This window comes from Phoxinus phoxinus (genome assembly GCF_949152265.1).
Source record: "Phoxinus phoxinus genome assembly, chromosome: 11".
NCBI classification, from domain to species: Eukaryota; Metazoa; Chordata; class Actinopteri; order Cypriniformes; family Leuciscidae; genus Phoxinus; species Phoxinus phoxinus.
This window is the reverse complement of record NC_136886.1, coordinates 15,738,106-15,764,149: the sequence shown is the minus strand read 5'-3', so window position 1 is coordinate 15,764,149 and position 26,044 is coordinate 15,738,106. Positions and strand designations below refer to the sequence as shown.

Genomic DNA, 26,044 nt, shown 5'->3' with positions numbered 1-26,044 from the left:
AGACGTCCAGATATCGGATATGTATCTGATTTAAAACCACAGTTGGAAGTGGCTCAGAACGGATGCGGAAAATCTGATCTTGTGCGGATTTAAATGGACTATTTTAACATCTTTTAAGCTGTAAATCATTCCTGTGATTGCGAAGCAGAATTTTCAGTGGCCATTACTCCAGTTTTCAGTAAATCATTCAGTAATAATTTAGAAATCATTCTAATATGCTTTTCTTTTCTTTTCTTTTTTAGCTCAAGAAACATTTCTTATTATTATCAATGTTGAAAACAGTTGTGGTGCTTAACATTTTTTGGAAACCCTGATACATTTTTACATACATTGATACATTTTTACAGATTTCTTCTCTTCTTATGAAACAACCATAAATTTGTATAGGCAAAGTGATGACATTCTTAGATTAGCCACTATTTTTGTGTTTTCCCTGATACAAAACTATTGAACACCTTCAGAAAATGTATAAAAGAGCATACAAGATGTATGGGCTCCTTTTAATGGTATTTGTTAAACTATTTTTGGAGCATCACACTTCACAGCTCCAATCTCCAAAATGAAAAAGCACTGTGGACATCCTAAAATATTTCTTCTCATGGGGACTCCATAAAAGAAAAGTCATATGGGTTTGTAACAAGTTTAGGGTGAATAAATGGCAACATTTTCGTTAATTTTCTTAAAAATGTTTTGTCTTGCTACATCACAACATTCTGCCGCACAGCTTGGAAGACTGTCGAATGATCAAACAGACTCTGACAATGTCTGGCTTTATTAACTCTTGTTGGATGACTGCCCATATACAAAAGGGCTTAATAAAGAAGTAAAGCTTATCAATAAAACATGAATACCAGCTGGAACCCAGCACCTGGCCGAGAGGTGTGCTATATTAAGAACCCCCATGCCTTTGTGCTTTTGCTCGACTGTAACCCCACCGTTACATTAATCTCTCCCTGCGTTCTGGATGGTTGGCTGGATGTACTGTAATATCTCTGCCCTGACTACTCAGGTGAAGTATAGTAGAGAATACAACAAGATGTAAGAATTATCCCTCTCCTCTGATGAAATGAGAGCGAGCACGATCACTATTGTATGGTTTCGGTTGTCAACCTTGCTCACACTTTTCTATTGAGTATTCATGGCTAATCCATCACCATGGTTACACAAATACGCACAGGTTGCCATGGCAGAGGACGGGCATGTGACTGATGATTAATTCATGAGTAAGGAATGCCAGACGTTCCAATATACTGGACGAAGTGGATTTCAGTCACTGAGGTCAAAATAAGTCTGCTTAAAGAACGTGTTATTTTTCAGTGTTAAAATACAAATTAAGTACAAGCAAGCCATTTGTAGTAAGTCGAAGTTAATTCGCAGGGTGTAGTTAAACATTTTATGCACATTTTGGTATATTACAAATATAACTTTCAAAATGTGCATAGCAATGTATTTGACATTTATACACTACTGTTTAAGAGTTTGGGGGCGCTAAAAAGTTTGGTCACACTTTAGAGGGTTTAATATTATCTAATTCTTAACTACGACTTAAATAAATAAACTCCAAATTATTGCTTATTAATAGTTAGTAAGGTAGTTGTTACGTTTAGGTATTGGGTTGAATTCAGGGATTTAGAATATGGTCACGCAGAATAATGCATTAATATAAACTTTATAAGTACTAATAAACAGCCAATATCAAATATAATGAATAAGCAACTAGTTAATAGTGAGAATTGGACACTAAACTAAAATGTTACCAAAAGTTGTTTAAAGAAATCGTTATTCATCAATGATGCATTAAATTGATCAAAATTGAGAGTAGACTTTTAAATTTGTTACAAAAAAATTATATTTAAAAAAAATGCTGTTCTTTTTAACTTTGTATTCAAAGAATCCTGAAAAAATATCACAGTTTCCACACAAATATTAAGCAGCATCATTTTTTCAACATCGATAATAAGAAGAAATGTTTCTGGAGCAGCACATCATCACATTAGAATGATTTCTAAAGGATCACGTGACAGTTTGCTTGAGCATTCTGAGCCCAGCAAATGCAAAAAACACTGACTCAACCAAAGGTTCACCTGTTAGAAAACATTCAGGAAACTGCTCAAGGTTGTGGATTAGCAGTCATTGAGCATACTGAGAGAGGAATTCATAGACGTGCAGATTTAACTTTGGGAATAAGAGCTAATGAAAACCCCAGAAAAGATAATTACTTTGTGACAGCTAAAGACCAATCTGAGTGCCAATTAATTTCAGGAACAAAGCAGAACAAGCAAAAGGCCCGGTAGGTGGTCCTGAGTAGTAGATCTGAGTAAGACTGATTGACAAGACACAAAAAGGGCTTTAAAAGCTCATTGACAGAGTTGCATGTATCTGTGTGTGAATAATTTAGCGTGCAAGTTCTTCTTGTGACACGTTCTGGCCGGGGTGCCTACCTGTCAGTAGGCCTGGTGCACTATGCAGTCATTGTGCCCAGTTTCCAAGCTGAATTATTGAAAGAGAAGAGAGCGACACTCTAGTCTAAGAGACTCCGCCTGAAACTCCTACTCTCTCTGACTCCAGATAAAGACACGCAGTGAGTCAGATAAGACTCATCTACACCATATCTTATCTGAATGACCTCTGTCAGACAGACTTTAGATGATTTCACCAATGAAAAAAGTTTGTAAAAGTCAATACTTCAGGAGAGATAATCTTTGTGGAATCTTAACCGCACACACCATATGAACCGGATTTTCTCAGCATATTCTCGCTTGTGAGTTAATGGTTATCAAATTATTTAATACAATCTGATGGATGATTTGGACAATGTTATCAGCAAAAGTTAGTCATCTGTATGGTATTCATAAGGGCTAAAGTAGATTTATTAAAATTGTAAACTGAATTCACTAACACCAAGTACCAAAAGTATCATTGTACTATGTTCACTACCGTTCAATTAAATTCTGATTGGATTATGTTGGTATAGGCACTTACCTAAAGCTAAAAGAAGTTTCGTGCCTCTAACAAGTGTTTTCGACCTTCTTTTTGATCTAAATACATGCGGAAAACTAAATGCTTCTTTAAGCGTCTCTGTACTTAAAAAAATTCAATTTCTCAAAATGACGCAATATTTACATACATATTTACATTGGGGTTGGTAAAAGAAGTCTATTATGCTCACCTAGAGTGAAATACAGTAAAACAGTCAAATTGTGAAATATTATTGCAATTTAAAATAACTATTTAAAATTATTTTAAAATGAGTAAAAGTAATTTATTTCCTGAGATGGCAAAGTTGAATTTTCAGCATCGTTACTCCAGTCTTCAGTGTCACATGATCCTTCAGAAATCATTCTAATATGATGATTGGTGAAACATTTATTATTATTATTAATGTTGAAAATGCTGTGCTGCTTAATATTTTTGTGGAAACCATGATATGTTTTTTTTTTCTGGATTCATTGATGAATAGAAAATTCAAAAGAACAGCAAATGAAAATAAATATGTTGTAACATAAATGCTTTATATAATTGACCGTTGGCAAAACCCCGCCCTCGAATGGTTCTCGTCCAATCCTAGCTCAGCAACTGTAACTAAGGAGAAGGACCTCCGTCAAACATTCCGATTTCAGCAAGATAGTGAAACGATGCACCTATGGCAGTGAGGTCTGCACGAGCTTAAAACTTGCTGTATTTTATGATTGCTTGCAACTATTGTTAAAAAATAGGCTAAATGTACAAACACCGTTTCACTACGGCACTGCGGCCCCTCATCAGTCAGCAAACAAGAGAGAAAAAAAGAGAAAAAGCACGGACTTACTAATTACGAAACTTTGATGTGGTTGAACAGGAACACAGTCACAAATTCCTCTGGAACTCAAACATTAAACTTCAAAACAAAGTTTGCGCAGTTGCACAACTATTTACACAAATATATCCTTCTCAGTCGGCTACGAGTTATGAAGAGAACAGCATGGAGAGTTGATGTTTCAGCGCGTCCTCTGATTGCAGTGTTGTGACTGAAATAGCGCGCGCGGGAGCACATGCGCAAAACTGTTTTGAAAAATGATATATGATCAAATAAAAATGATTGATATATAATTTTACAAAACTGTTTTGTGCATGTGCTCCCGTGCGCTATTCTGTCTATACTTTCTGTCGTGCCCTGGAGAATATGTCTGCTGCATTACTCCAAAACCAATCACTTAATGTATGGATCTCAACCCAGCCATGTGTCTGGTTCTCAATTGTTTGACGGGCGTAGTAACAATAACTAAGGGGCGTGGCTTTTGCGAACGGTCAATTATCGTGCTAATTTGAATACTGTTTTGCAAGATAAGTCTGTTTTGAGCCAGTGGAGAATGATTAGACAGGTGCTGTCCGCACATATATATATTAATCTCCTGAATGCTGCAAGGGTACACAAAGACGTTCCAGCACATGTTCAAGATACACCTAAAAATATAATTTAAAACTCCTTAAAACAGCTTTAAGTAACAGGATGCAGCTATATAGATTGTGTGTAATGGTAGGTAGGTGTTTTTGGACTATTAAAATGGCAGCTCCATCTGAACTGCTCACACTCCTCTCTCCAGCATCAGCCTCCACAGTGAGATAGCCTCATATTAACCACACATCTACAAGCAAGGCTCCACAAAAAAGAAAAAAAGAAAGAAGGTCTTTCTACTGTTAGCCAGGTTTGGCTTGTGGCTTTTGTCATAATGTGACTATACATTTGAGTTGAAAAGGTTAATACAGAACCTAAAGCACTTCCTCTTTTTCACGAGTATCCATCCTTATACAATACATATTAAATCTGCATCTGTGCAACAAGTTGTTTCCTCTCCTTACTGGCAGAAACACTAAAGCGGACAGGATTAGTTTTACAAGGGTAGATGGAGCAATGTTATTTTACCAAAGGACGTCTGTAATAGTAATGGCCAATTCACACAGGATAAGAAATCTCAAACTGTATACATATATAAACAGTTAGGTCCAGTTGAACTATTTATTTATTAAATTATAAAATTCTGTCGGTAATAGGCACTTATCTAAAGTAAGTGCCTCTAACAAGTGCTTTCTACCTTCTTTTTGATCTGAATGGTATGCGGAAAACGCAATATTGTCCCATCGCCTAGAACGCAACTAAATGCTTCTTTCAGCAGCTCTGTACTTAAAAAAAGCGGAAAACTACTTTTAAGCAGGAAATGACGCAATATTTACGTACATATTTACAGCTGGTCTATTCGCACAGGATTAGCATTACCTGAGGTAATTTTTCCAAAACTTTTTATAGAAGGTGTCGCCGTAATCTTAACTGACATTGATTACTGAGATGCACATTCGGACAAGACTAAAATCACTGAGAAGCTCTGGTAATAACTACTTTACCCCACCTCTCCATGTAAAATTAATCCCATCCGAATAGGGCTTAAGTGTCTCTCAAACTACTTCATGTACTGATTTACTGTCAACATGATCCAGAAAAAGCAGGATTACAATATACTCACAATATATAAATATTATATATATACACGAGGGAATGAGGCTGATCCTTAATGTAATCGTGGGCAGCAGAGCGCCCCTGCTTTAGGGGATAAAGGCACAACATGATGACTTTTCCATTTGGTGACATGACATGTTTAGATTCAGATGTTTAATATAATTTATTAAGTTGGCTGTCCACCTTAGAGATAATCACCATATTTATAATAAAACTATGATATTTATCATATATAATAAAACATCATATTTATTGTTAATACTGAAAAGCAATATTGCACTTTTATGGAATCTCCTTTAAAGCTTTCAGAAGTAAAAAAAAAAAAAATTAATCTGTTTTTAAAATGAACATATTTTAACGACGGTATATTGATAAAAAAAAAAAAAAATCCTTTACTTAATCAAAACTCAACTCAACTCAACTCAAAACTTTAAACTTTAACTAAAGTATGTGTATCAGTACTTGGGGTAAAAGGACCACCTCACCATCTTAAGCAAAACAAACCACTTTTATGATTTATTTTTCCCCCAAAAAATGTTGATCCAATAATAAAAACATATATATATTTGTTTCTGCATTCATTCCCTACGGGAGAGCCTTTAGCCCCATTGTACCCTATATAAGCATCATTCTACCATGGTACTTTCACAGTATCCTTTTTGTAAGGGATGTCCAAATAAGTACAAAGTACAAAACCATTAAGACATACAGTATCACATGGCACAATATTCTCTGCTATGTTAAGTTTAAGGAAGAAAAAGTGACAAGAAATGACATCATAAGCTTGGGATGCATGGGTAACATTGGCTGGACTCACCAGAGGCGAGGGAGACAGAGCTAAGTTGCCTATGGAGGCTTTTAATTCATCTACCGAGGGAGCTGCAACGTTAGCGTCTGCTGGCAGGGGTTTGATTTTGATCTTAAACTTTTTGCGGTGGTCCTCCTCTTCTTCAGACTCACTGGAGGAGAAAAAGTGAGTCTTCTCTTTGGGGGCTGGTGGAGGGCTGTTAAGGGATCAGTTGTAAATTGCCATGATTACAACACTGGATGAATTTTACAGGCATTACACATTCTTAAGAATTAAATAATGCAATTATGAATTTTTATTGGCAACATTTTCAACATTAAATCAAAATAATTTATGGCTCAATTAAAGGATATCTCCCTCTTCCTCCTCTGGCCTGGTGCTATATCCTTCTTCATCTAACTCAGGCGAGTTCTGCAAAAGAAAAGAACTGAAGTGAGATTGTATTACAGACGCAGTAGTATTATTTGATCGTTTAAATTAAATGGCCATTTATGTAATAGGCTTTAGCTGTCATATGCTTTACTGAGTATCTTGAAAGATGTACTTACATATCTCTCCCAATCAATCTCCCCGCAGAAGCCATTTGGAGCCCCATTGGTCTTTTTCTGTGACTGAGCAAATCAAAACACAACTTTAGTAACATCACTCAAATTCGCTGATATTAAGACGAGATGAGTTTGGCCTATTTAGGGGTGCCGCTGGGGGAATCTACAGGTGCTTAGTGAGTATTCACTTCTAGCTAAATTACTTCTGTCTCTATATTCAGTACCGATTCAGTCTCTTGGGGTTCCTGTGTCACGGTCATCCATCATAAAGAAAATAAAGACATCATTTAAATTATTTTCCACCATTTCAAACCTCGAATTCAAATAAGGCTTCACATAACAAAAAAAAGAAGCTGATTATCTTATGCATTAAAACTAGGGCTGTCAAACTATTCAAATATCAAAAGACACTAACAGTTTTTGCATTAATGTTTAAATGAACCATTGTGCTTCACTTGTGGGTAAATATTTCCCTCGTTGATCTTTGATGATAATTACATTTTACTTTACAAAGAATGCAAATGACTTTACTTTTGTCAAATCCCATCAAGGCTTATTTTATAGTTAAATTACCCATAAAAAGGTATTTTGTCATCCTTTACTGATAAACGGATGGTCTGCTAGGCTTTTCTCCGTGCGTGCGCGTGTGCATGTGTGTGTGTGTGTGTGTGTGTGTGTGTGTGCTTGCCTTGCTGCTCTAATTAGCTCAGAATATTTAAATCACTCAGTTCTCAGAATTCACAAAGAACAGAATGAATTGAATACATATGTTGAATAAACATTTAATTAATTTGCTTATGTTAATGCATCAACTTTTGCAGCCCTAATTAAAACATTGATTCAAATTCCAAAATACCAATAATGGCACATTTGGCTCTTGAAATGATGCTGTAAGTTAAGAGGTACTTACTCCACCATCTCTGTCTGGTGACCCCCTAAAAACAGAGAACACAAAAGAAAGAGACAAAGAGGTCTTTAATGCCCACTTAACATGCAAGCCTCTCTTTTTTCAACTCAAGCACAGAAGCAATTAGCCAGGCTTCGCTGTGAGGCACAGAAACACCTGTGTGTTGGGCCTCAAACAGACACACTCTCAAAACAGACATCATCTATTCATCTGCAGCCTTTTCACGCCATGAAGCAAGGGACAGGGATTCAAAGCAAGCAAGCAGCAAATGCTCCATTACTGATGAGTTTGTGAGAGAACTCCATCATTCTGCCTTTGGAAGCACAGCTATTACTTCATTAAGTTCTATAACTCTGTAAATCCTGACATATGAAATAATAGTATGAATAATATTTAATGGAACAATTTATTGAACCTTAGACAAAATCTTAAAAAAAGTTTGTATATTTCATACACTATATGCTTTTATTACTCATATAGCATGATACGGGATAATATGGAGTTCATACTTGTGGAGAGAAAAGGACTTCAAGTTTATTCAGAGGCCCAGACTGAGCAAAATATGCATTTAGGTGCAATTACTGAAATGTACACGGCTAAAAATGTAAATTAAATTCTGATAGCTCATAAAGAATTATGGGTAATCAAGTAAACCTATGTTGCTTCAATCCAAAACATGTTGATCTTGAAATATTATTAACAATAGTCATTCTTGTTTCCTTTATAAATAGCTAAAGCAAAAAGATGTGTAGTCTACTACGACCTGAAGGTGTTAGTTTTTAGAATGATACTAAAAGGACTTGAACTTGCTAAAAAAAAGTATAAACTATCAATCAAATGACAGAAGGCATGTAGTAGATTGTGTAAAACAGTTATTTCAGCAAAGTTTTGATCAAATATGATACAGTAGTAGTAGTAGTAGTAGTAGTAGTAAAATCTTTATTTGTCCCTTTGCAGGGCAATTTAAGCAGCTTCAACCTCACAAACATACAAATAGTATTAAACAGTAGCCTTTATGGGGTTATTACTGGTGTACAAATTAGTGAAACTTACGTAGAGTCAGTGTCCTTTTCTTTCTTCCGTATCCCGAAGGCCTTCCTGGTGCGTTTTTTCAATCCTGTGGTGCGCAGAGAGATCTGTTAGTGGTCTAATTTGATAAGGCTCAAAAAAGCACAAAAACACAGTACAGCCTCATAGACACAGACACAAGGTATCAGACATTTACAAATGTGCTGTAACTGTAGGTGTGTGTATCTGTGTGAATGTAGGTGGGTGGATGTTTGTAAAAAAAAAGAGAATGTTCAAAGACCTATGACATTTCAGATCAAACAATGAACTGAATCTATTACTGAATTACACTGCGGATTCAAAATTGATTTCAGAGCCAATTTCAAAGACAGAAAGCATTAGCATTTAGCAAATTCACAAACTGACAGAAAAAAACTCGGTAATTTGGCATAGATTTTATTTTTCTGACAAGAGCTTTAAAAATATGTACATATTCCCCCCCAATATTCTGTTTTCCTAACAAATTTCACAATAAAGTTGGTCAAAACTTCAGTTTCACATTAGCTGTTTCCATCCAGCTATTTTTATGAGCATTTAGGGATTATCGCATAAAAAAATGCTGGATGGAAATTCCAAAATGCACATTGTAAGGCTGGAGAAACTGGTTAGAGAGATAGACTGGTCTGGACAAAGGACCTTGCTGGAAATTACCATCTGACCTCCCCCATACAGTTTCACTCCCTCTCACACCAAAGACTCACACAAGAATATATATGTGGTTTAATGTGAATGATTATTATGTTTAGTATCATTTAAAATGTCTCAGAGTGAGTGGTACAAATGTCTCATTTCCAACTTAGTTAAACAAAAAGAAATCAGGTTTTGAGAAGTTTAGAGAAACTGGCACACAAAGGAAGGTTGTCTCTGCATGGGCAAATGGTCTCCTACCCCCAAAAGGTGTCAACTCCGAATGTAAATTCCCATTGTTAACATATGAAAGAGGTTTTGGCTATTTAATGGAATGCGGCAGGAGAATCGGGGCTTTTCTGTATCTAGACTGGCCCGTGATGGCTGGGAGTGACCGAAACTTCCAGCCTCATGTTTTTGCATCAGGTTGGGTTCGCATCTCTTCTTTTATTCATGTTTTATATTGATTATCTTTGAATTGATTATACAATTGACCTGATACCTGATTTAATAAATTGTTATATTTGATTATTCAAACTGATTTTGACCTTGTTCATTTAATAGTCTAAAAGTAATAATCAAACATTCGCTCACTTTTAGTGATGCATAGATATTATCAAAACCTTTCATTTATGGAGTCAGATGAAATAACGAGTAAATACATATGAGAAATGTATTGCATTTAACCCAAATTACTTTGAGATGCTGGAAAGACGGAACGCGCAAGAAACCTTCCCGTGTTATTGGAAACCCTCATTGGACCAATTTAGCGCGGTCTTTATAAATTAAAAAAATGTGCATATAAAACTTAACTGCTCTCAATTGAGGCGTAGACCTAGACATTTTTATCCGATAAGAAGCCATGAGCACAAACTACGATGGAAACACATTTACTGAACAAAACACTCGATGTGGAACAAAAAAACTCACTCGACTTTGCCTCAACAGTGATTGGATAATTGGACTAACCAGCGGACCAATTTCATTGCACAGCATCTCAAATGTTGGTCATGCTGAAATATCTGAGCCAACGTCTGTCATCAGAATGATTTGGTATAATAACCTCCCAGAAGCGTCTCACACGATTGAATTTCCAAACATCAGGCATCCGAATGCAAGATAACATGACAGCGTTTATTGTGTTTCGTATAATGTAGGAAAAAAGAGTAACATTGACTTCCTTGTTCCTTGCAACTTTTATTTTTATTTCAGATATTTCGCACCAATTTCCCGGGAAGTGGCGATTTTGTTCTCTTGAACAAATGGGATGGAAACACTGGTTCAACCACATTATACATTTTTATTTTAACCAAGGTAGATTTTAACCAGATTTTGAGGTTGAAGTGTATTCTCAGGACATGCGATTTAAATGCTGTGGTTTCATACTCATTAATTTTTTTGTTAATAGAATAAAAATTTCTGTATGCTACAGCAATAATTTGTATACTTTGTATGTTAGTCTTTCCATTTTTTTATTAAGCTTTGTGTTTAACTCTTTGCCCACCCGCGGTTTTGAAAAAAGTTGCCAGCCACCAACAGCCCTTTTGACCATTTTCACAAACGTCATGATGGCCTCCAGAATATTTTGTCGTATAATTATCTGAACATGCAATATATTAAAAGAAAGAACAGACCCTGCTTTAATAAACAAACAAAAAAAGTTTTATTTTATTTTCATGCATTCTTCTTTTTTTTATATCAACACTTGAATAACACTTGTGGGTAAGTTTCATAAAAAAGCAACATTTTGAGCAAAAAGCTAAGAAAATCACGTTTTTGTCAAAGACTACATCCAGATCGGATTCAGAACGATAATCAAACAAAGATGGAGTAGATCGAGTCCATCAACATCGCTAAAGCTCGCACAGTCCTATAGCACAGACATTTCATTCAATAACGTTTGGCAGTTTTGATTTATATGCTGTTTAATGTTGGTGATTGCATTATTTAACATATGCACATGATAACATATAATTTATATATATATATAACCCCCCCTCCGAAAAATTCATTCAATGGTGGGGGAAGCGTTGTCTCACAAATTATGGAAATGTACATCAATGGCAGGGAAAGAGGTAATAACATTGATCGTGGTCTCATAAACTTCAACATAAATGTCTATAAAGAAACTGTATCTATAAATATTATCTGGAGTAAAATGAAGTCTCCCTATAATTACACAGCCAAAACATCATCAAACCCAATTTACAGTAAATACCCATAAAGTCATGTGGACATGAGGACATGATTGTGCAGCAGGGGTGCGCCTCACAGCCATTGGGCCTGCAGGGCTCGGAGTCAGGCTTCGATCCAGTCAAGCCTCTGCAGTGACAGGGATCTCCAACATGGCGGATGGCATTATTGATCTTTACTAAATATTTCCTAACACATCCACAGGCTCAAACGCCGCCGTCTGGCTGAGAGCGAGAAGAGAAGAGAATCTATTTCTCAGAGCCATCTGAGAAATCTCCAGACAACGCCTTGTTTTCAGTTTCATTAGGCTACATGCTCCTCTGTTCTTGATACATTTATTAAAAGAAACTGTTCCTTTTTTTTCTGATTAAAAAACAAGTCATTCAATTCAAGTCATTATTAACCAAAAAGGAGCAAATGTAAAGGGAGTTCACAGTGCAGCGGATGTTTAGTGAAGTGTGCTACAAAGAGACAAGCACTGAAGGAAAAAAGAAGGAAAGTAGCCGTTCTATTTTGTGCACTTGAACTAGCCGTAAGGTGATGACTCAAAAGCTTAACAGGGTTGTGCTGTCTCTGAGCACGTACTTAAATACAAAATATGCTAAATATTAAACATACTAAATCTCCAGAGGTTAAGTGTTGGTGATTGATATGAAAATAAACTGACAGCTGCGTTCAAATTCAAATGGTATTAAACAGGTTAAGTCAAGACTTAAAAATGGACAGGTCTTTTAAACATCATTCTCAATATATAAATATATAAAATATATATATTTTATATGTTTTTGCTTAAATGGCAATACAACAAGAACAAAATAACTAAAATAAGAAAAAGAGAAATGTTTTTGCAGCTTACATAATATCAGAGGTGGTTCAAAAAGTAACAAGGTTACAATCTCTTTATACTGGTTTTTATCTCTAACATTCTGGCAAGTGTTGACTCTGTTTCAAATCATTTGTCCATTGTATGACATCAGTTTTGAAATGAATTAAAAGGCTTAGCTTTTTGTATTTAGCAATATGATTGCATTAAGTGGAAGTGCACAATTACCTAATCCAGATCTTCTGGTAGAGTATACGGTATGTGGGTCTGTATAATGCTACAGAAGCAATCCAGCAGTTCTGCCTCTCAGGGTGGATAAATTAATAATATGTTTATATAGTCAAAGAGCTCTAGAAACAGGTTTGAAGCTATTACGATTTTATGTAATAAGTGGTTAGGCTATAGTATGCTATTTTAGGCAGAAATAACGGTTTTGCTATGAACAATACATTGTTATTCGGTATAAAATAGTTGGTGTGGGAAGGCTGTTCATTCTGGCAATTTCAAGACATTTCCAGGCACATAAAAATGCCTTAATTTAATTACAAAAAAAGAACTGCATAGGTACCATGGCACAATCATGGCATCAAATAATAGTGGCATGGTACTTTGGTATATACACCATGTCACTAAATGGTTATCATTTTCTCATACCATAGTATTTCCCAAAACATGCTACTGTACTTTTTAGCCTACTTCATTATAGTGCAACGTCAAAAGAGTAGCTTTTAAAAAGAACTGCTGCGTCATCTTTGGTTCACATGGATCAAGCTCTTTAAAGCTTTAAATCTGAACCCTGGCATATCACGATTTCACCTAAATCCACATACTGGCAAACACAGAAGCAACTACAGTATAGCAGCACAATTCGTGATGGATTTGAGCTAGCTGCTAAAACAGATTACGGGCTCTGTGAACGACACATTCCATATGAGCTAACCCCCATGAGATGGCTGGAGTTCATTTTTTGACAACAGGGATGTCTAAACACACCATAACACTAATTAATGGCTATGAAAATAATAGCTTCCGAATGCAAGCATGATGACGGAAGTGGAAACGTGATTACCAGGAGCTAACTCGTGGAGTGATGGCCAGAGAAAATGACAGCACCAACCGTCCAGGGACACCACTTAAGCAAACAGGAAAAGTGAAGACGATGTGAAAATAAAGATAGATGGTATTTAGAGACTACAGGAAAAAAAACAGTAGTGGTTAAAAGCAACAAAGCTTAATTGTCAGAGAAAATGTTGGCGAGACTGTAGGTGCCACAGAGCTGGTATTCAACTGTGACAGGAGTGCAACTCATGTTTCAGCAAGATAATAGTGATCTTCTTTCTGATATTATGGCCAAGAAAGGTTTTCAAGAGCTCTCCAGGGTTTTTGACTCAACAGAAACTACTGTAAACGCTAGAGACATGACAATACCTTCATCACAAACAACTCATGCCCAGATTACAAAGTACATATGACGTCACATGCACTGGAAAAACCAATCTGAGGAAATTACTAAATGGAAATTATTGATTAGCAACACAAGCGCTTATTTGTTAGTCCATCTTTTGTAAACATAGCCTATACAATATGAAGTGAACTTAGCAATATTTGCCCCTAAAGAAGAGAACATCCTGCAAGGAAAAAACATTGTGCAATAGTTTTATACAGACAGACATTGTCCTCCACATATAACACACAAACCTCAATAAAGATGACAATCCACAAACATCACCATATTGCAATTAACAACTAATGACTAAATCAACAACAAACAAACTCAGCAAACAGCAAAACAATGTATAACAGTCATCACAACATTTTGCCAGCCTCTCAGAGAACTCCATAATAGTTTAATTGTAAATAAATTGTATTAACAATTTACCACAAAAAAAGTGTACTTGAAAATGCACTGTAGAAAAGTGTGCATAATGTACTGTGCCCTACATACTGTAACAGTACGCAAATTAACAGAGAGCCAAGGGCCCTTATAGTCTATTTTGCCAATTTACCTAAAATGTCCACTAGTTTCGAGCACACAATGTGGACCAAATAGCCTACTCTATTCCTTGGGTGCAGGTGGCTTCACTGTACGCCATGTGCACAAAAGATCAACAAACACACACTCATACACTCTCATCCACACATGCTAAATGACTGCACTCAAAAGACACACTCTGCTTGAAAATCTGCCCCTTCAAAATGAACATTCTTTTATAATTTATTCACTCTTCCTCTTCCACTTCCACTTTTTTTGTGGAATACAAATGAAGATGTTTAGCAGAATGTTCACGCTGCTCTCTTCCATAAAATGAAAGCGGGTTTATGGACTGTCAAGTAGAGGGCTGCATTAATCTCGTGGGGCTGTTTTACCTTTGCTGCGGATAGAAATGGGCGGTCAACAAAATATAGCGTTTTTTGGTCCGTAACAAAGAAACAGAAAGGAAGAACGAGAATTGGTGTTTGCGCTCATGAGAGCTTCAAAGGTTTCTATTTACAACATGTTTTTGCAGCGTCAAGCAATATAGACAATCACAAACATATCTGTTGATTCCTTGAATGCAATGGCCGATCAGACATGTTTAACATTTTAGAGGTTTTGCCCAGTGCGGAGTTCTGCGCCCTCGCAAATCCTCTCATTATAAGTTAACTTATAACAAACAAAGTGTAGATATTATGTAGGCTAAATAAGAGATTCATTGTGCAGTCAGCTTCATCGATTATAGCAGAACTTAATTGAGATGAGTGACAGCTTTTAAGTGATTATAAAGGGAGCGGTCTTTGCGTGCTTTATAGACAATAAATACATTCAGAATTCGAACAAACCTTTTGTTTTATAAGGCAATAGTTATGTATTATTGTTGCTAGGCAACATATAACTTGGAACTATTTCATGACTTTCTGAGTGAAAGTGTGTTTTAAGTGTGTTTTCCTTTTTAAGCGGAGGTGCATTTCCTTAGCCTCATGGTTCACCCTCCGCCTATGGCCCTAACGTTTGTGTCCATTTTTCACAAACTCTACAAGCTGTGACAAAATGTTTGGGGGTGCGGGCTGGAGTGGATACAAACATTGTGGAAGTGCGTGGAACACACGTTGCGGGAGCAGAAGGTAATGGTCAGAAATTGACTCTACTGTCAAGCTTATAAATAAAGCGTCATAAAAGTAATACATATGACTTGTGTACAACTCTTCTGGTAGCTTTGTGACAAACAGACTCAAAATGTCCACTTTCATTTTTCAGAAAAGAGCAGATTGGAAATTCTACTATCAATAACTCCTTTTGCATTCAACAGAAGAAATCCAATAAATGAGACCATGAAATGCATGAATATGAATGACATTATGACATGTCATCAAAGGGTCAATGGCAGAAAACTATCAAGCCTCTTTAAAAAGTCTACATCAGCCTCAAAATGGCTGTATTATCACAGCACCTATCACAAACAAGAGCATTTCCTACAAAAACATAACTCATAAACATCTGCAACTTCAGAGGAAGACCATTAAGCGAGGCAGAGTCCAGTTCCTACTGGTATTCAGCAGGGGATAAAGAGGAAAAAACAAGAGAAACTAAGATAAATCTGTCGGGTTTTTAATTCTAGTATATCACTGCCAGATTTACTTAGACGGGGATTAATGCTTGACAATCAGTTCATCTGGAGAGAGTGGAGCCATCACAATGTGAGATGAGATCAGAGAGCACAAGCAATAATCTTAAACTCTCTCTGTATCCACACAGCTATGACCCCATCGTGATCCCCTAAATCATGAGGTCAGTGTTGATCTTAATCTGAGAGTATTCATTAACAAATCTGAAGGCAGATGGCTAAATGTATAGGCAGATCCGATCTTAATGTTCCAAAAAGAGAAAATACTGAACACACAAATAAAATAGCAATAACGTCCATGTCTTCAGGACATCATCTTGAGAAAAACATATACTCAGTTGGTGACTTTAAGCAGCAGGTAAGTTACATAATAAAATGTCTGACAATTCTTTACCACTAAAAATGTCAGTCTAAAGAAATATATACTGTATATCACAAAGCCATAAACATAAACATAGAAAAAAAAGTCGTGCCAAAGACTATACTGTTTGTTTTGATAGGCTAAATATTTAGTTTTTCAGGAACAGTTAATTTAGTTGCATTCACGAAGAACTGAACGCAGTCCAATCAATCATATAAGTATGTTTTACGTAGTAGAAAAATGCATTAATGTATGCTATGACTGAGTCTAGAGGCAGACTTGGCAACCTCATTTACTCCATGTTCAACAACTAAATGGCGAGAGCCTTTGGGTAATAGTTTTCTCTGTGCTGGCCAGCCATGGGTTGCTACAAGCTATTAGTAATATCAGCCAAACAAAATATTTGCCTTTCTTCCAGTAATGTACAGTACTTTATTATTTCAGGAGTATTGTAGTTGAAGTATAAGACAAAATAAATTAACTAATTAACTGAAACGTTATTAAATAATTTGTTATCTCTTTACTACTTACTAATACACAATGGGCCCTATTTTAAGGTTTTGAAACGCAAGTATCAAACGCGAAACGCAAGTAACTTGTGAGCGGATCCCGGATTTAGACGCAAATCTAAAATGGGTTGGTCTGAAGTAGCTTCATTATTCATAGGTGTGGTTTGGGCGTAACGTGAAATAAACCAATCAGAGCGTCTTCTCACATTCCCTTTAAGAGCAGACATGCTTGTTCCACGGCGGATTGCTATTATAATGGCGGATTTGCCAGGCGCACGCCAGGAGCGGTTCACAGCCGAGGAGACTGACGTTCTCGTCAGGGCCGTAAAAGACAGAGAAGTGACAATGTATGGGGATGGGAGAAACCCACCCAAATTAGCTTCGGTTAAACAGGCGTTTACCCGAATAATTTGGGTAAATGTGTAAGCTAGATTTATGCCTATTTTTTTAACATCTTCATGGACACAACAATGATTTCCCCCGTATGTTAATATGTTTCCTTGTAATAATGTATGATTTTCAAAAATGAAAACTGCTGCGTCTGTTTAGATTAGAGAATCAAAGTGTATGCGTGTTGTTCACACGCTACATAATGGCCAAGCATGCGCCCTTAAAATAGCATATGACTAACATGCAACGCGCCACTGTCTTTAGACTGGGTTTTTCCTGGTCAGTGGCGGAATTGTTTTCTGGAACTGCAAAATAGCATCAGGGAACGTTTGCGCCGGAACACACCTCCTCTTTTCGCTGAACCGCCTCCAGGAGTTCATTCCCTAATTTACCAACGTGCGTCTGTGGAGGGAAAAGTCCGCTGTGCGCGGGTGCAAAATAGGAATGATACATGCGTCGGCGTACAAAGTAAATTGCGCTGGTGCAAGATAGAGCCCAATATGTTATACACTGATGTTCAAAAGTTTGTTGTCATTTTTTGTACACAAATGTTTTTGAAAGTCTCTTCTGCTCACCAGATCTGCATCTATTTGATCAAAAATAAAGTATAACAGCAATTTTATCAAATAATATTACAGTTTAAAATAACTGTTTTGTATTTTAATATTTTTTTTTTACTATCATCAATAGTGAAAATAGTCCTACTTAATTTTTTTCGTGGGAAACATTTTTTTCTTCAAATTTTCAAAAGATTGTTCTAATTTACAAGACTTAAGGTCTTACAAGCATAATTATTATATGATATTATATTATATTATACTTATATTATACTAGAATATTGTATGCTATACAGTATAATATTTAAGGCTGCATGGGAAAATTGGAGCAGTCTTTTGAAAATGTAGAAGTTTAGCCAAATTGAAATATGAGGGAAAGAGATTATATGTAGAAAAGTGTGTATTTATCGGTATTTCACAGGCTAAAGATTTCAGCTCTTTACCCCAGGCTAAAATTAAGTGACATCAACAAATTAAATGTTACCTTCAGCCAGTGTCACTCATGTCAGAACTAAAACACAGTGCACACACTGAACATCATGCAATTTTAAAATAATATCTTAGCAAACAAACCAAAGCAGAAGTATGGGGTAACTCAGATTGAGATTTCCCTGGAGCAAACCAAGGAAGCAGTCAACAGTGGAATGTAAACATCACGCTATATCCAAAGTCCTCTTCAAAAATCCACTTTGTTTTGGCTGCTTTATGAAGATGTTTAACTGAGATGCTGTAAAAATCATGTTTTTGCTGTGTTCCTTCACTTCCAGTCAAGCACAGTGCCAGTCACGTTGCTTTAACACATTATGACTAACAAACACTTAAACCTGGCCAACTCATTTGGTTAAAAGGATGGTGGAGGCCATTTTTTCCATTGTTATGGAAATACACCAACAGTCATGCAGAATAACTGTGTTTACTAAACGAACAGTAAACATCGCTGCACCTGCACATGTAAAATAACCTCCACTCTAGTAATGGCTGTAAAGATTAGTTTCTACTCTCGGGGGACAGAAGAGGATCACGACATCTCACTTGAACTTTTATCTTTTTATATTTTACAATTTCATCAATTTTAAATGAACTCCTGTGGCATTAAATATACTCTTACAGAGAAAAAAACCATTACATTTAATTACGCATTATGTTTCCGCATTAACATCCTCTCTGCTATGAAGCTTTCATGGTATCCCACAATCTTATGTGCAAAAATAAGTTACAATAGCCCACGTGATCCCCAAAGTCAAAGGCATAGAATATACCTCACAACAATGTAGTGCATATCAGCAACAATATTCCTAAGAGCGTATAGAGTGAAGTACAAGCTATGTTATGTCTAAAGGTATTTAAATACATTACTGCAGATTACCATATAACTCATACTGTATAAATGACTATCTGAAGCAATTATATTAAATCACACCATCTCTGGTGGAGGTCTGGGCACTCTGTGTAAGACAGAAGAGGGAAGTAGCCTACAGCTCTCGTGCCAGTATATGTGACATGCGCCAAGTCCTTGAGCTGACTGCCAGTGAAGTGTCTTTGTCCATGTGTCTGAGCACAATGAATGCTAATGCCAATCAATTGTAAGATTGGCAATAAAACTGTAGCAGGTGATATCTGACAGAAACTAGGTTGCCGTGTTAGAGAGCAACTAAAAGTAGTAACACTATTAATATCACCACATTATTAGGTATCATAAAACTCCATGTTTTTTTCTATAGACTGTAATATAAGGTTTTCAACAAAAAAAGTATTTTTTTTTATGCTACACTGTTACTTGTATTTATTATTTTTTAGTCTTTGGCTTAATTTTAGTTAGCTTCTTGCAATGTAAGCATATTGCAATTGAGCTCAGCCTTTTTAAAATGGCCTTTTCAGTACAAAACTACTTTTTCCAACAAGTAACAAGGTATATATTTCAAATGCTACACTGTTACTTGCTTTTCGCTTGTTGTGTTTTGATTCATTTTAGGTAGAATCTTTTTGTTAGCATTTTGCAGTTTAGCTTAGTGTTTTTAAAAACAGTGTAGCCTTTCCAGTAAAAGCTACATTTTCCAACAAGTAACAGCTTGTAAACAACAAGCTACACTGTTAGTTGTATTTTTCACTTCACTTCTTTTTGTTATCATTATGTAGTGTAGCTAACTGCTTTTGTAACAGTGTAGCATGACTAGTAATGGAATAACTTCAAATCATGAGTAGCTTATAGCTTGGCAAGCTACAGTTTCAATGTAGCTTCCTTAACACTCATCTATTAAAACCACACTTGAATAACTTGATCCTCTAGACCACAGGCTTCGTCTTCAGCCAGACACAATTTAGCATTCCCCGCGTCAGCTCTTCTACATGGAAATCCTGTTTATTAAAGACAATCTTCACATTGAACTAATTCAGCACTGGCAGTGAATGAAGATTCTTTGTTGAGAAGCAGATGGAGCGTCATGAGACGCAGATGGAGAGAGAGTCACAGCACAGGGAAGCTCACACACACTGAACATTAAAAGATCAGCTGCTTCGGCCTCAATGCAACATCAACAAGTACAAAAATCCCAGCATCATTTAGTAAATCTTTTCACTTAGTAAGCCACAGTCCGTTTTGTATATTCCTGCCGCGGGTTTTTGAATTGTAGAATAGTTACTTTGTTTGGGAAATGATTCTGGCCATTATGTTCAGTTTCGAGTATAAAACGAAAAGAGACAAGACCTGTCGTGATGTAACGGAAGTAGCAACAGATATTTTTTTGTATTATAACGTATGAGTGAAACTGATTATCTAAAAAGAAACGAAATGTAGATCGGGGACTTTCCACTGTTTGTAGATTGGATGGAGGCAGATCTGAATGTGAGCTTGCAGTTGATTGTAAGAAAGGTGTAGGGTTCAAGTGGACTAAATAATTGGATAAGTCCGGCATACGTCACCAGAGAAATCTGTCATTTCACCAGAAGATTGAGTTATGAAATTTTGATTTAAAAATGACAAGTTCAATTTTTTTTATGTGTGTGAATGAATCGTTCACAATAAGGCCAATAAGATATATTTAGAAAATAAAGGGTGAATTTCCATTTCATGCTGACTTTAACTACATAACTGATGTTCATTTTGTAAAAATGAAAAAAACTTTCTCCTACAGTTTTCAGTGTTAGTACTATTCTCTCTCCCTCATGACTTTTAAGGAGTGTCCGTGGGTTTCTTACATTAACCTCTATCTTTAATCTTGACTTTACACATGGGAGTTCCCTTCATCTGGATTTGAGCGTGGCAGCAGCTATGTTTGTGATGGGTTGCTCTTTTCAGATTGCTCTTTTCCTCCACCACCCACATAGAGATAGAACTGGCAATTTTTTTTAATGATAATTATCATCTCTAAACATATTTATGACAACAACAACAAACAGCAGCAAATTGAAAATCTATATTGAACATTTATCTTTATGCTTGTAAGCAATATTTCAAATAAAGGACATAAATAAAGGTGAAGGGGGCAGGATCAGTAAAAGGCAGATTATTTTAAATATGTAACCAAATTATGAAAATATGATCATACCATAAATACTATATCATACATGCCGTATTTACTAATGCTACTATTGAATCAGCTCCATTCCTACTCAGAAATAAATTATATAATTGTAAAGAAGTTCAGAACACTGGTTGCAAAAGCACAAATCCAATCTCTGCATGAGATAGTTACTGACGATGAAACATCCACACACATTTTACATGACGGAGAGTGCAGTAGTGCGGCTGATTTAGCCTTCAGGCCTCACCAGCTGATGCTCTTTGGCCGCATTTACATTACAACCCACAAACTTGGGCAGGAAAAAAAAGCACATGGATTCTTATATTCTCAGATCAGTTTCAAGACTCATTTATAAGTGGAAATCAATCTGATATGAATACGTCCATTTGCGTCTGCCATGTAAGCAGACAGATCGGATATTCCCCTGTCAATGCGAGGCACACGTCATTGAAAAAGAGACGGTGGTGAATGACGTCATCTCAGTTGGACACCAGTCACAGCGATTACAGCAGTGATCTTTGAATGTACACCTTAAAATGTAATTTATTCCTTTGATGGCAAAGCTGAATTTACAGTATCGTTACTCCAGTCTTCAGTGTCACATGATCCTTTAGACATCATACTAATATGCTGATTTAAATTACATTTTAAAATATATTCAAATAGAAAACAGTTATTTTAATTTGTAATAGTATTCACAATATTACTGTTTTTACTGTATTTTTGATTCAATAAATGCAGCCTTGGTGAGCATAAGAGACGTCTTTCAAAAACATAAAATTGTATTTCCAAACCTTTGACAGGTATTGTTCATGTTTACAATTTAGAGTTTTTTCTGTTCTAGGAAAACAGTGCAAAAGCTACTGCTACTCCAACAGCAAACAAAAAAGGGAAAAAAACATGTTGCACTATAATGATTTTTGGCCAAGACAAATGTTGTACCACCAGCAATCAACTATCAGTAAAATAACTAAACCCCCTTGGCTTAAAATGTGTGGTGACACATCTTGCACTTTGTAAGGGAATAACATTATGAATTATGTTAGATGAATTTAGCAGCACTCAGCAAAATCAGAACATTCTGCTTTGCTTTTCAGTCTCTAATACTTCACAGTCTTCTAAGTATGTCCTGGTCTCCTGATGTAGATGCTTTCCCAAGCGGATAGTTTTTAAAAACACTGTTTTTGCGTTAGTGTGGACTGTGAGGTATCTGAAGATGATGATATCTCTGTTAAAGGATTAGTTCACTTTCAAAAAAATGTTGGCTGATAATTTACTCAACCGGATGTCACCCAAGATGTCCACGTCTTTCTTTCTTCAGTCGAACATCAATTTTATTTTTTGAGGAAAACATTCCAGGATTTTTCTACACAGAGTGGACTTTAATGGCAACCATCTATCCCAATGTTCAAATGTCCGTCTCAATGCAGCTTCAAAGTCTCTACACGATCCTAGTCGAGAAATACGGGTCTTATCTAGCGAAATGATCGGCCATTTTTAAAATGGTCTGCGACGCCCCACGTATTACGTAATCACGTTGGATAGGTCACGAAAAAAATAAATAATAATAATACAAATAAATTAAAACAAAGATGTCGGACGATTTTGAAGTTGGAGGAGAAAATGAGATGGAGTATTTCGCCCTTCCCTACTTTTTTACAGTACACAGACAAATAACTTTGATAGATGACGTGAACGTGACCTTTCCAACGTGATTACGTAACGCGTGGCGCGTCGCAGACCAGCACAAGATGAACAATTGTGGTTAAAAAGTATATAAATGTAAAAAAATAAATAGAAAATGACCGATCGTTTCGCTAGATAAGACCCTTATTTCTCGACTGGGATCGTGTAGAGACTTTGAAGCTGCATTGAGACGGACATTTGAACCTTCTTTTGAACATTGGGATAGATGGTTGCCATTGAAGTCCATTCTGTGTAGAAAAAGCCTGGAATGTTTTCCTCAAAAACCTTCATTTCTTTTCGACTGAAGAAAGAAAGACATGGATATCTTGGATGAAATTATAATCAGCAAGTAAAAATTATCAGCAAAGTTTCTTTTGAAAGTGAACTAATCATTTAATAGCGGGACTGTTGTACCTGCCATTCATTTTCATAATGTTGTAAAAAAAATAATATATACAACGTTGTACAATCTTCATATTAAACCCCTGAAAAGATGTCAAAACTTATCCTGTGGTGAAACTTGAAAGCAATTGCCTTTTAGACCATATGGAATAACGATTTTAAGTGTAACCTGAACGCACGTACTGACGAAATATATTTCTAATAAAGTGATTGTGCCAGAAGAACAGTATGAGAACTTTATGCCTGGTCCCTCTGTCATTTCTCACTGAGCTTTTGTTATATTTCACTCATATGCAGTAAGATGATTTATGCATTTTCAGATGTTTCAGTGTGGAAGAGCAACTTTTTGAAAGCCCTAGTGCGGACAGAGAGCGTTTTGAAATGAAAACGCCATTTTGAAAAGAATCCAGATTCATTTAGATGTAGCCTGAGAGGATCACACAAACTCAACACACAGTTCAGGGTAGCCACACAATACCTTCTGCTCAGATTCTGCTGATTTGTTCTCCTGCCCCGTTCTCTTTCCTGATGCTCACTGCTGATGATAAAAATCAATGGAGCCTCTATTGTCTAGAGAAGCAAAGTAATGAAACCTAATCAGGATGACTCATCTTTGGGACAGGGACAGAGCAGCATGGGGTCCATAGCCATTGTCAGTATTGAACTCATCTGAAGCCCAGTTACACATGGAATGGCCTCCATATCAAATGAATCTAATATGGCTACATCTAGATGAATAAAAAAAACTATTTAAATCATTCAAGTTCAAGTTCCATTTATTTCTAAAGCACATTTACTACCGGCCACCGGCCGACCAAAGTGCTGTACATTAATTACAATATAGATACACAATAAAAAATAGTCACAATCACTTAATTAAAACAGGATAAATTACATGTTAAAAGCCGAGACAAACAAGTGAGTTTTAAGAGCAACTTTAAACTTAGACAAAGTGGAAGCCATTTTAATTTGGGTCGGGATTATTTTTTAACAAAGAATTAACCTTTAATGAAAAGTTACTAGTTTTAAACACATAACATCTGTATCCCCTTTAAAACGGTGATCTTGGTCTGTCCCAACTCTCTCAATTAAAATCATACAACAGTGCATAATTAGCAATAATCTGTTGAATTAGTGTTCAAGTCATTGTAGTAAAAAATAAATGTATTTATTAATAATATTAATAGTAAAAAATGTTTGCGCATAAGTATTTTTACACTATAATGGGAAATAATCGTATTTTTTGTAACTTTACAAATTAGAATTCAATTATGTTATTAATTGTATTAATAACAATCAGTTGTTCGATTTTATTGAATTTTATTTATTTATAAATGTTGCATCTGCTTGTTAAGTCATTCATCGCTGTTTCCCGGTCCAAACACTCTATCAGACACCAAATGCAGACAAGTGGAGCTAGTATACACTCATGATGTGATGTAATACTACTGAAAAAGTAGCAATCTCAGATGGCCAGACAGTGATTCATCTTTTATGAATCGTTAAAATATTAGTGTCCGGGATGCCATGAGCCCGAACACTGTGTACACTGTTTCTAAAAGCTTAGCTTAAATATGTGATATGAATCCAAAAAGTCGCTAAATGTCACTAGATGACATCATGCATCAATTAGCACATTTGTGATGTCATCACATTGTACTTTTAGCCAACCCACAAGTTGTTTTTAAAAATCCAAGCTTTGCATTCAGAATCACAGAATCAAAATATTATTTTGTCTGCCTAATGTTTTCTCTCCTAATCCGTGCTCACATACTGTATTTTAATATAGCTGAATGTCCAATAAAGCTGTTCTCATTTCCTACATATTTTCTCAGACATCAGAACAAGTAGTGAATTATATATTTTTATATATGTTTAAGTTTAATAAAGTTTATTATTCTGTTTGAAAATGTACAATGTACAGTCTCTAAATAAATTATTCAGAGAGTTTGGAAACTGGATGAACTAAAACCCTGTGATAGTGAGTAATGCAAGTGATAACCACACGAGAAGAATGGAAATCAAAATGGTCAAACTAAATTCTTTAATTATAAAACAAAGGTAAAGCGGATTGGTCCGTGGCAACATCTCCGTGCAATTTTCCCTCTTTTTCCACCTCGCTTTTAAAACGCTTACAGTGCATAAACTGAAAACGCTCGCTTTGTCCACTAACGTTCTCCACGGCAGTATGCGCACGTTATGAATGCCAATGCCGAATAACCGTTAAAGAACGTGACAAATTTTTGATTTCTCTGATCACATTTGCATTTTAAGACATTTGAAGGCCAAAAAAAAATCTAATAAGAAATACCTTTAAAACCATGTCAGTGGGCAGTATATTTGTCAATTCCTTCTCTCTCCATCGTCTCCATCACTCTTTCTTTTTCATCTGCTTAACTTGCCCTGTCTCTTCCCCTTCTAAAGCTGAGCTTTAACGGATATTCTTTTCATTTTCGTCTGTGTCAGTAAGTAAACATATGATATTTAGCCTATACTGTATGTTTGATTAATCATTTTTCTTAATTTACTGAAGGCTACGAACGCTAGGTACAGT

At 36.0% G+C, this 26,044-nt stretch overlaps 1 protein-coding gene across 7 annotated transcripts in view; it reads right to left on the bottom strand.

Annotated features, from left to right (window-relative positions):
• The window catches only part of sgip1a (SH3GL interacting endocytic adaptor 1a), a 76,927-nt gene that overhangs the window by 25,630 nt on the left and 25,253 nt on the right, over positions 1-26,044 (bottom strand). For 4 of the 7 annotated variants that reach the window (XM_079628444.1, XM_079628445.1, XM_079628446.1 and 1 more), the window contains exons 2-6: positions 8,805-8,868; positions 7,755-7,779; positions 6,848-6,910; positions 6,653-6,710; positions 6,294-6,487 (exon numbers count right to left, since the gene is read on the bottom strand). In XM_079628444.1, coding sequence (XP_079484570.1) covers positions 6,294-6,487; positions 6,653-6,710; positions 6,848-6,910; positions 7,755-7,779; positions 8,805-8,868 — 404 coding nt within the window. Of the gene's footprint in view, positions 1-6,293; positions 6,488-6,652; positions 6,711-6,847; positions 6,911-7,068; positions 7,090-7,754; positions 7,780-8,804; positions 8,869-26,044 lie in introns of all 7 variants that reach the window. The other 3 variants (XM_079628443.1, XM_079628448.1, XM_079628449.1) reach the window with 3 other exon arrangements.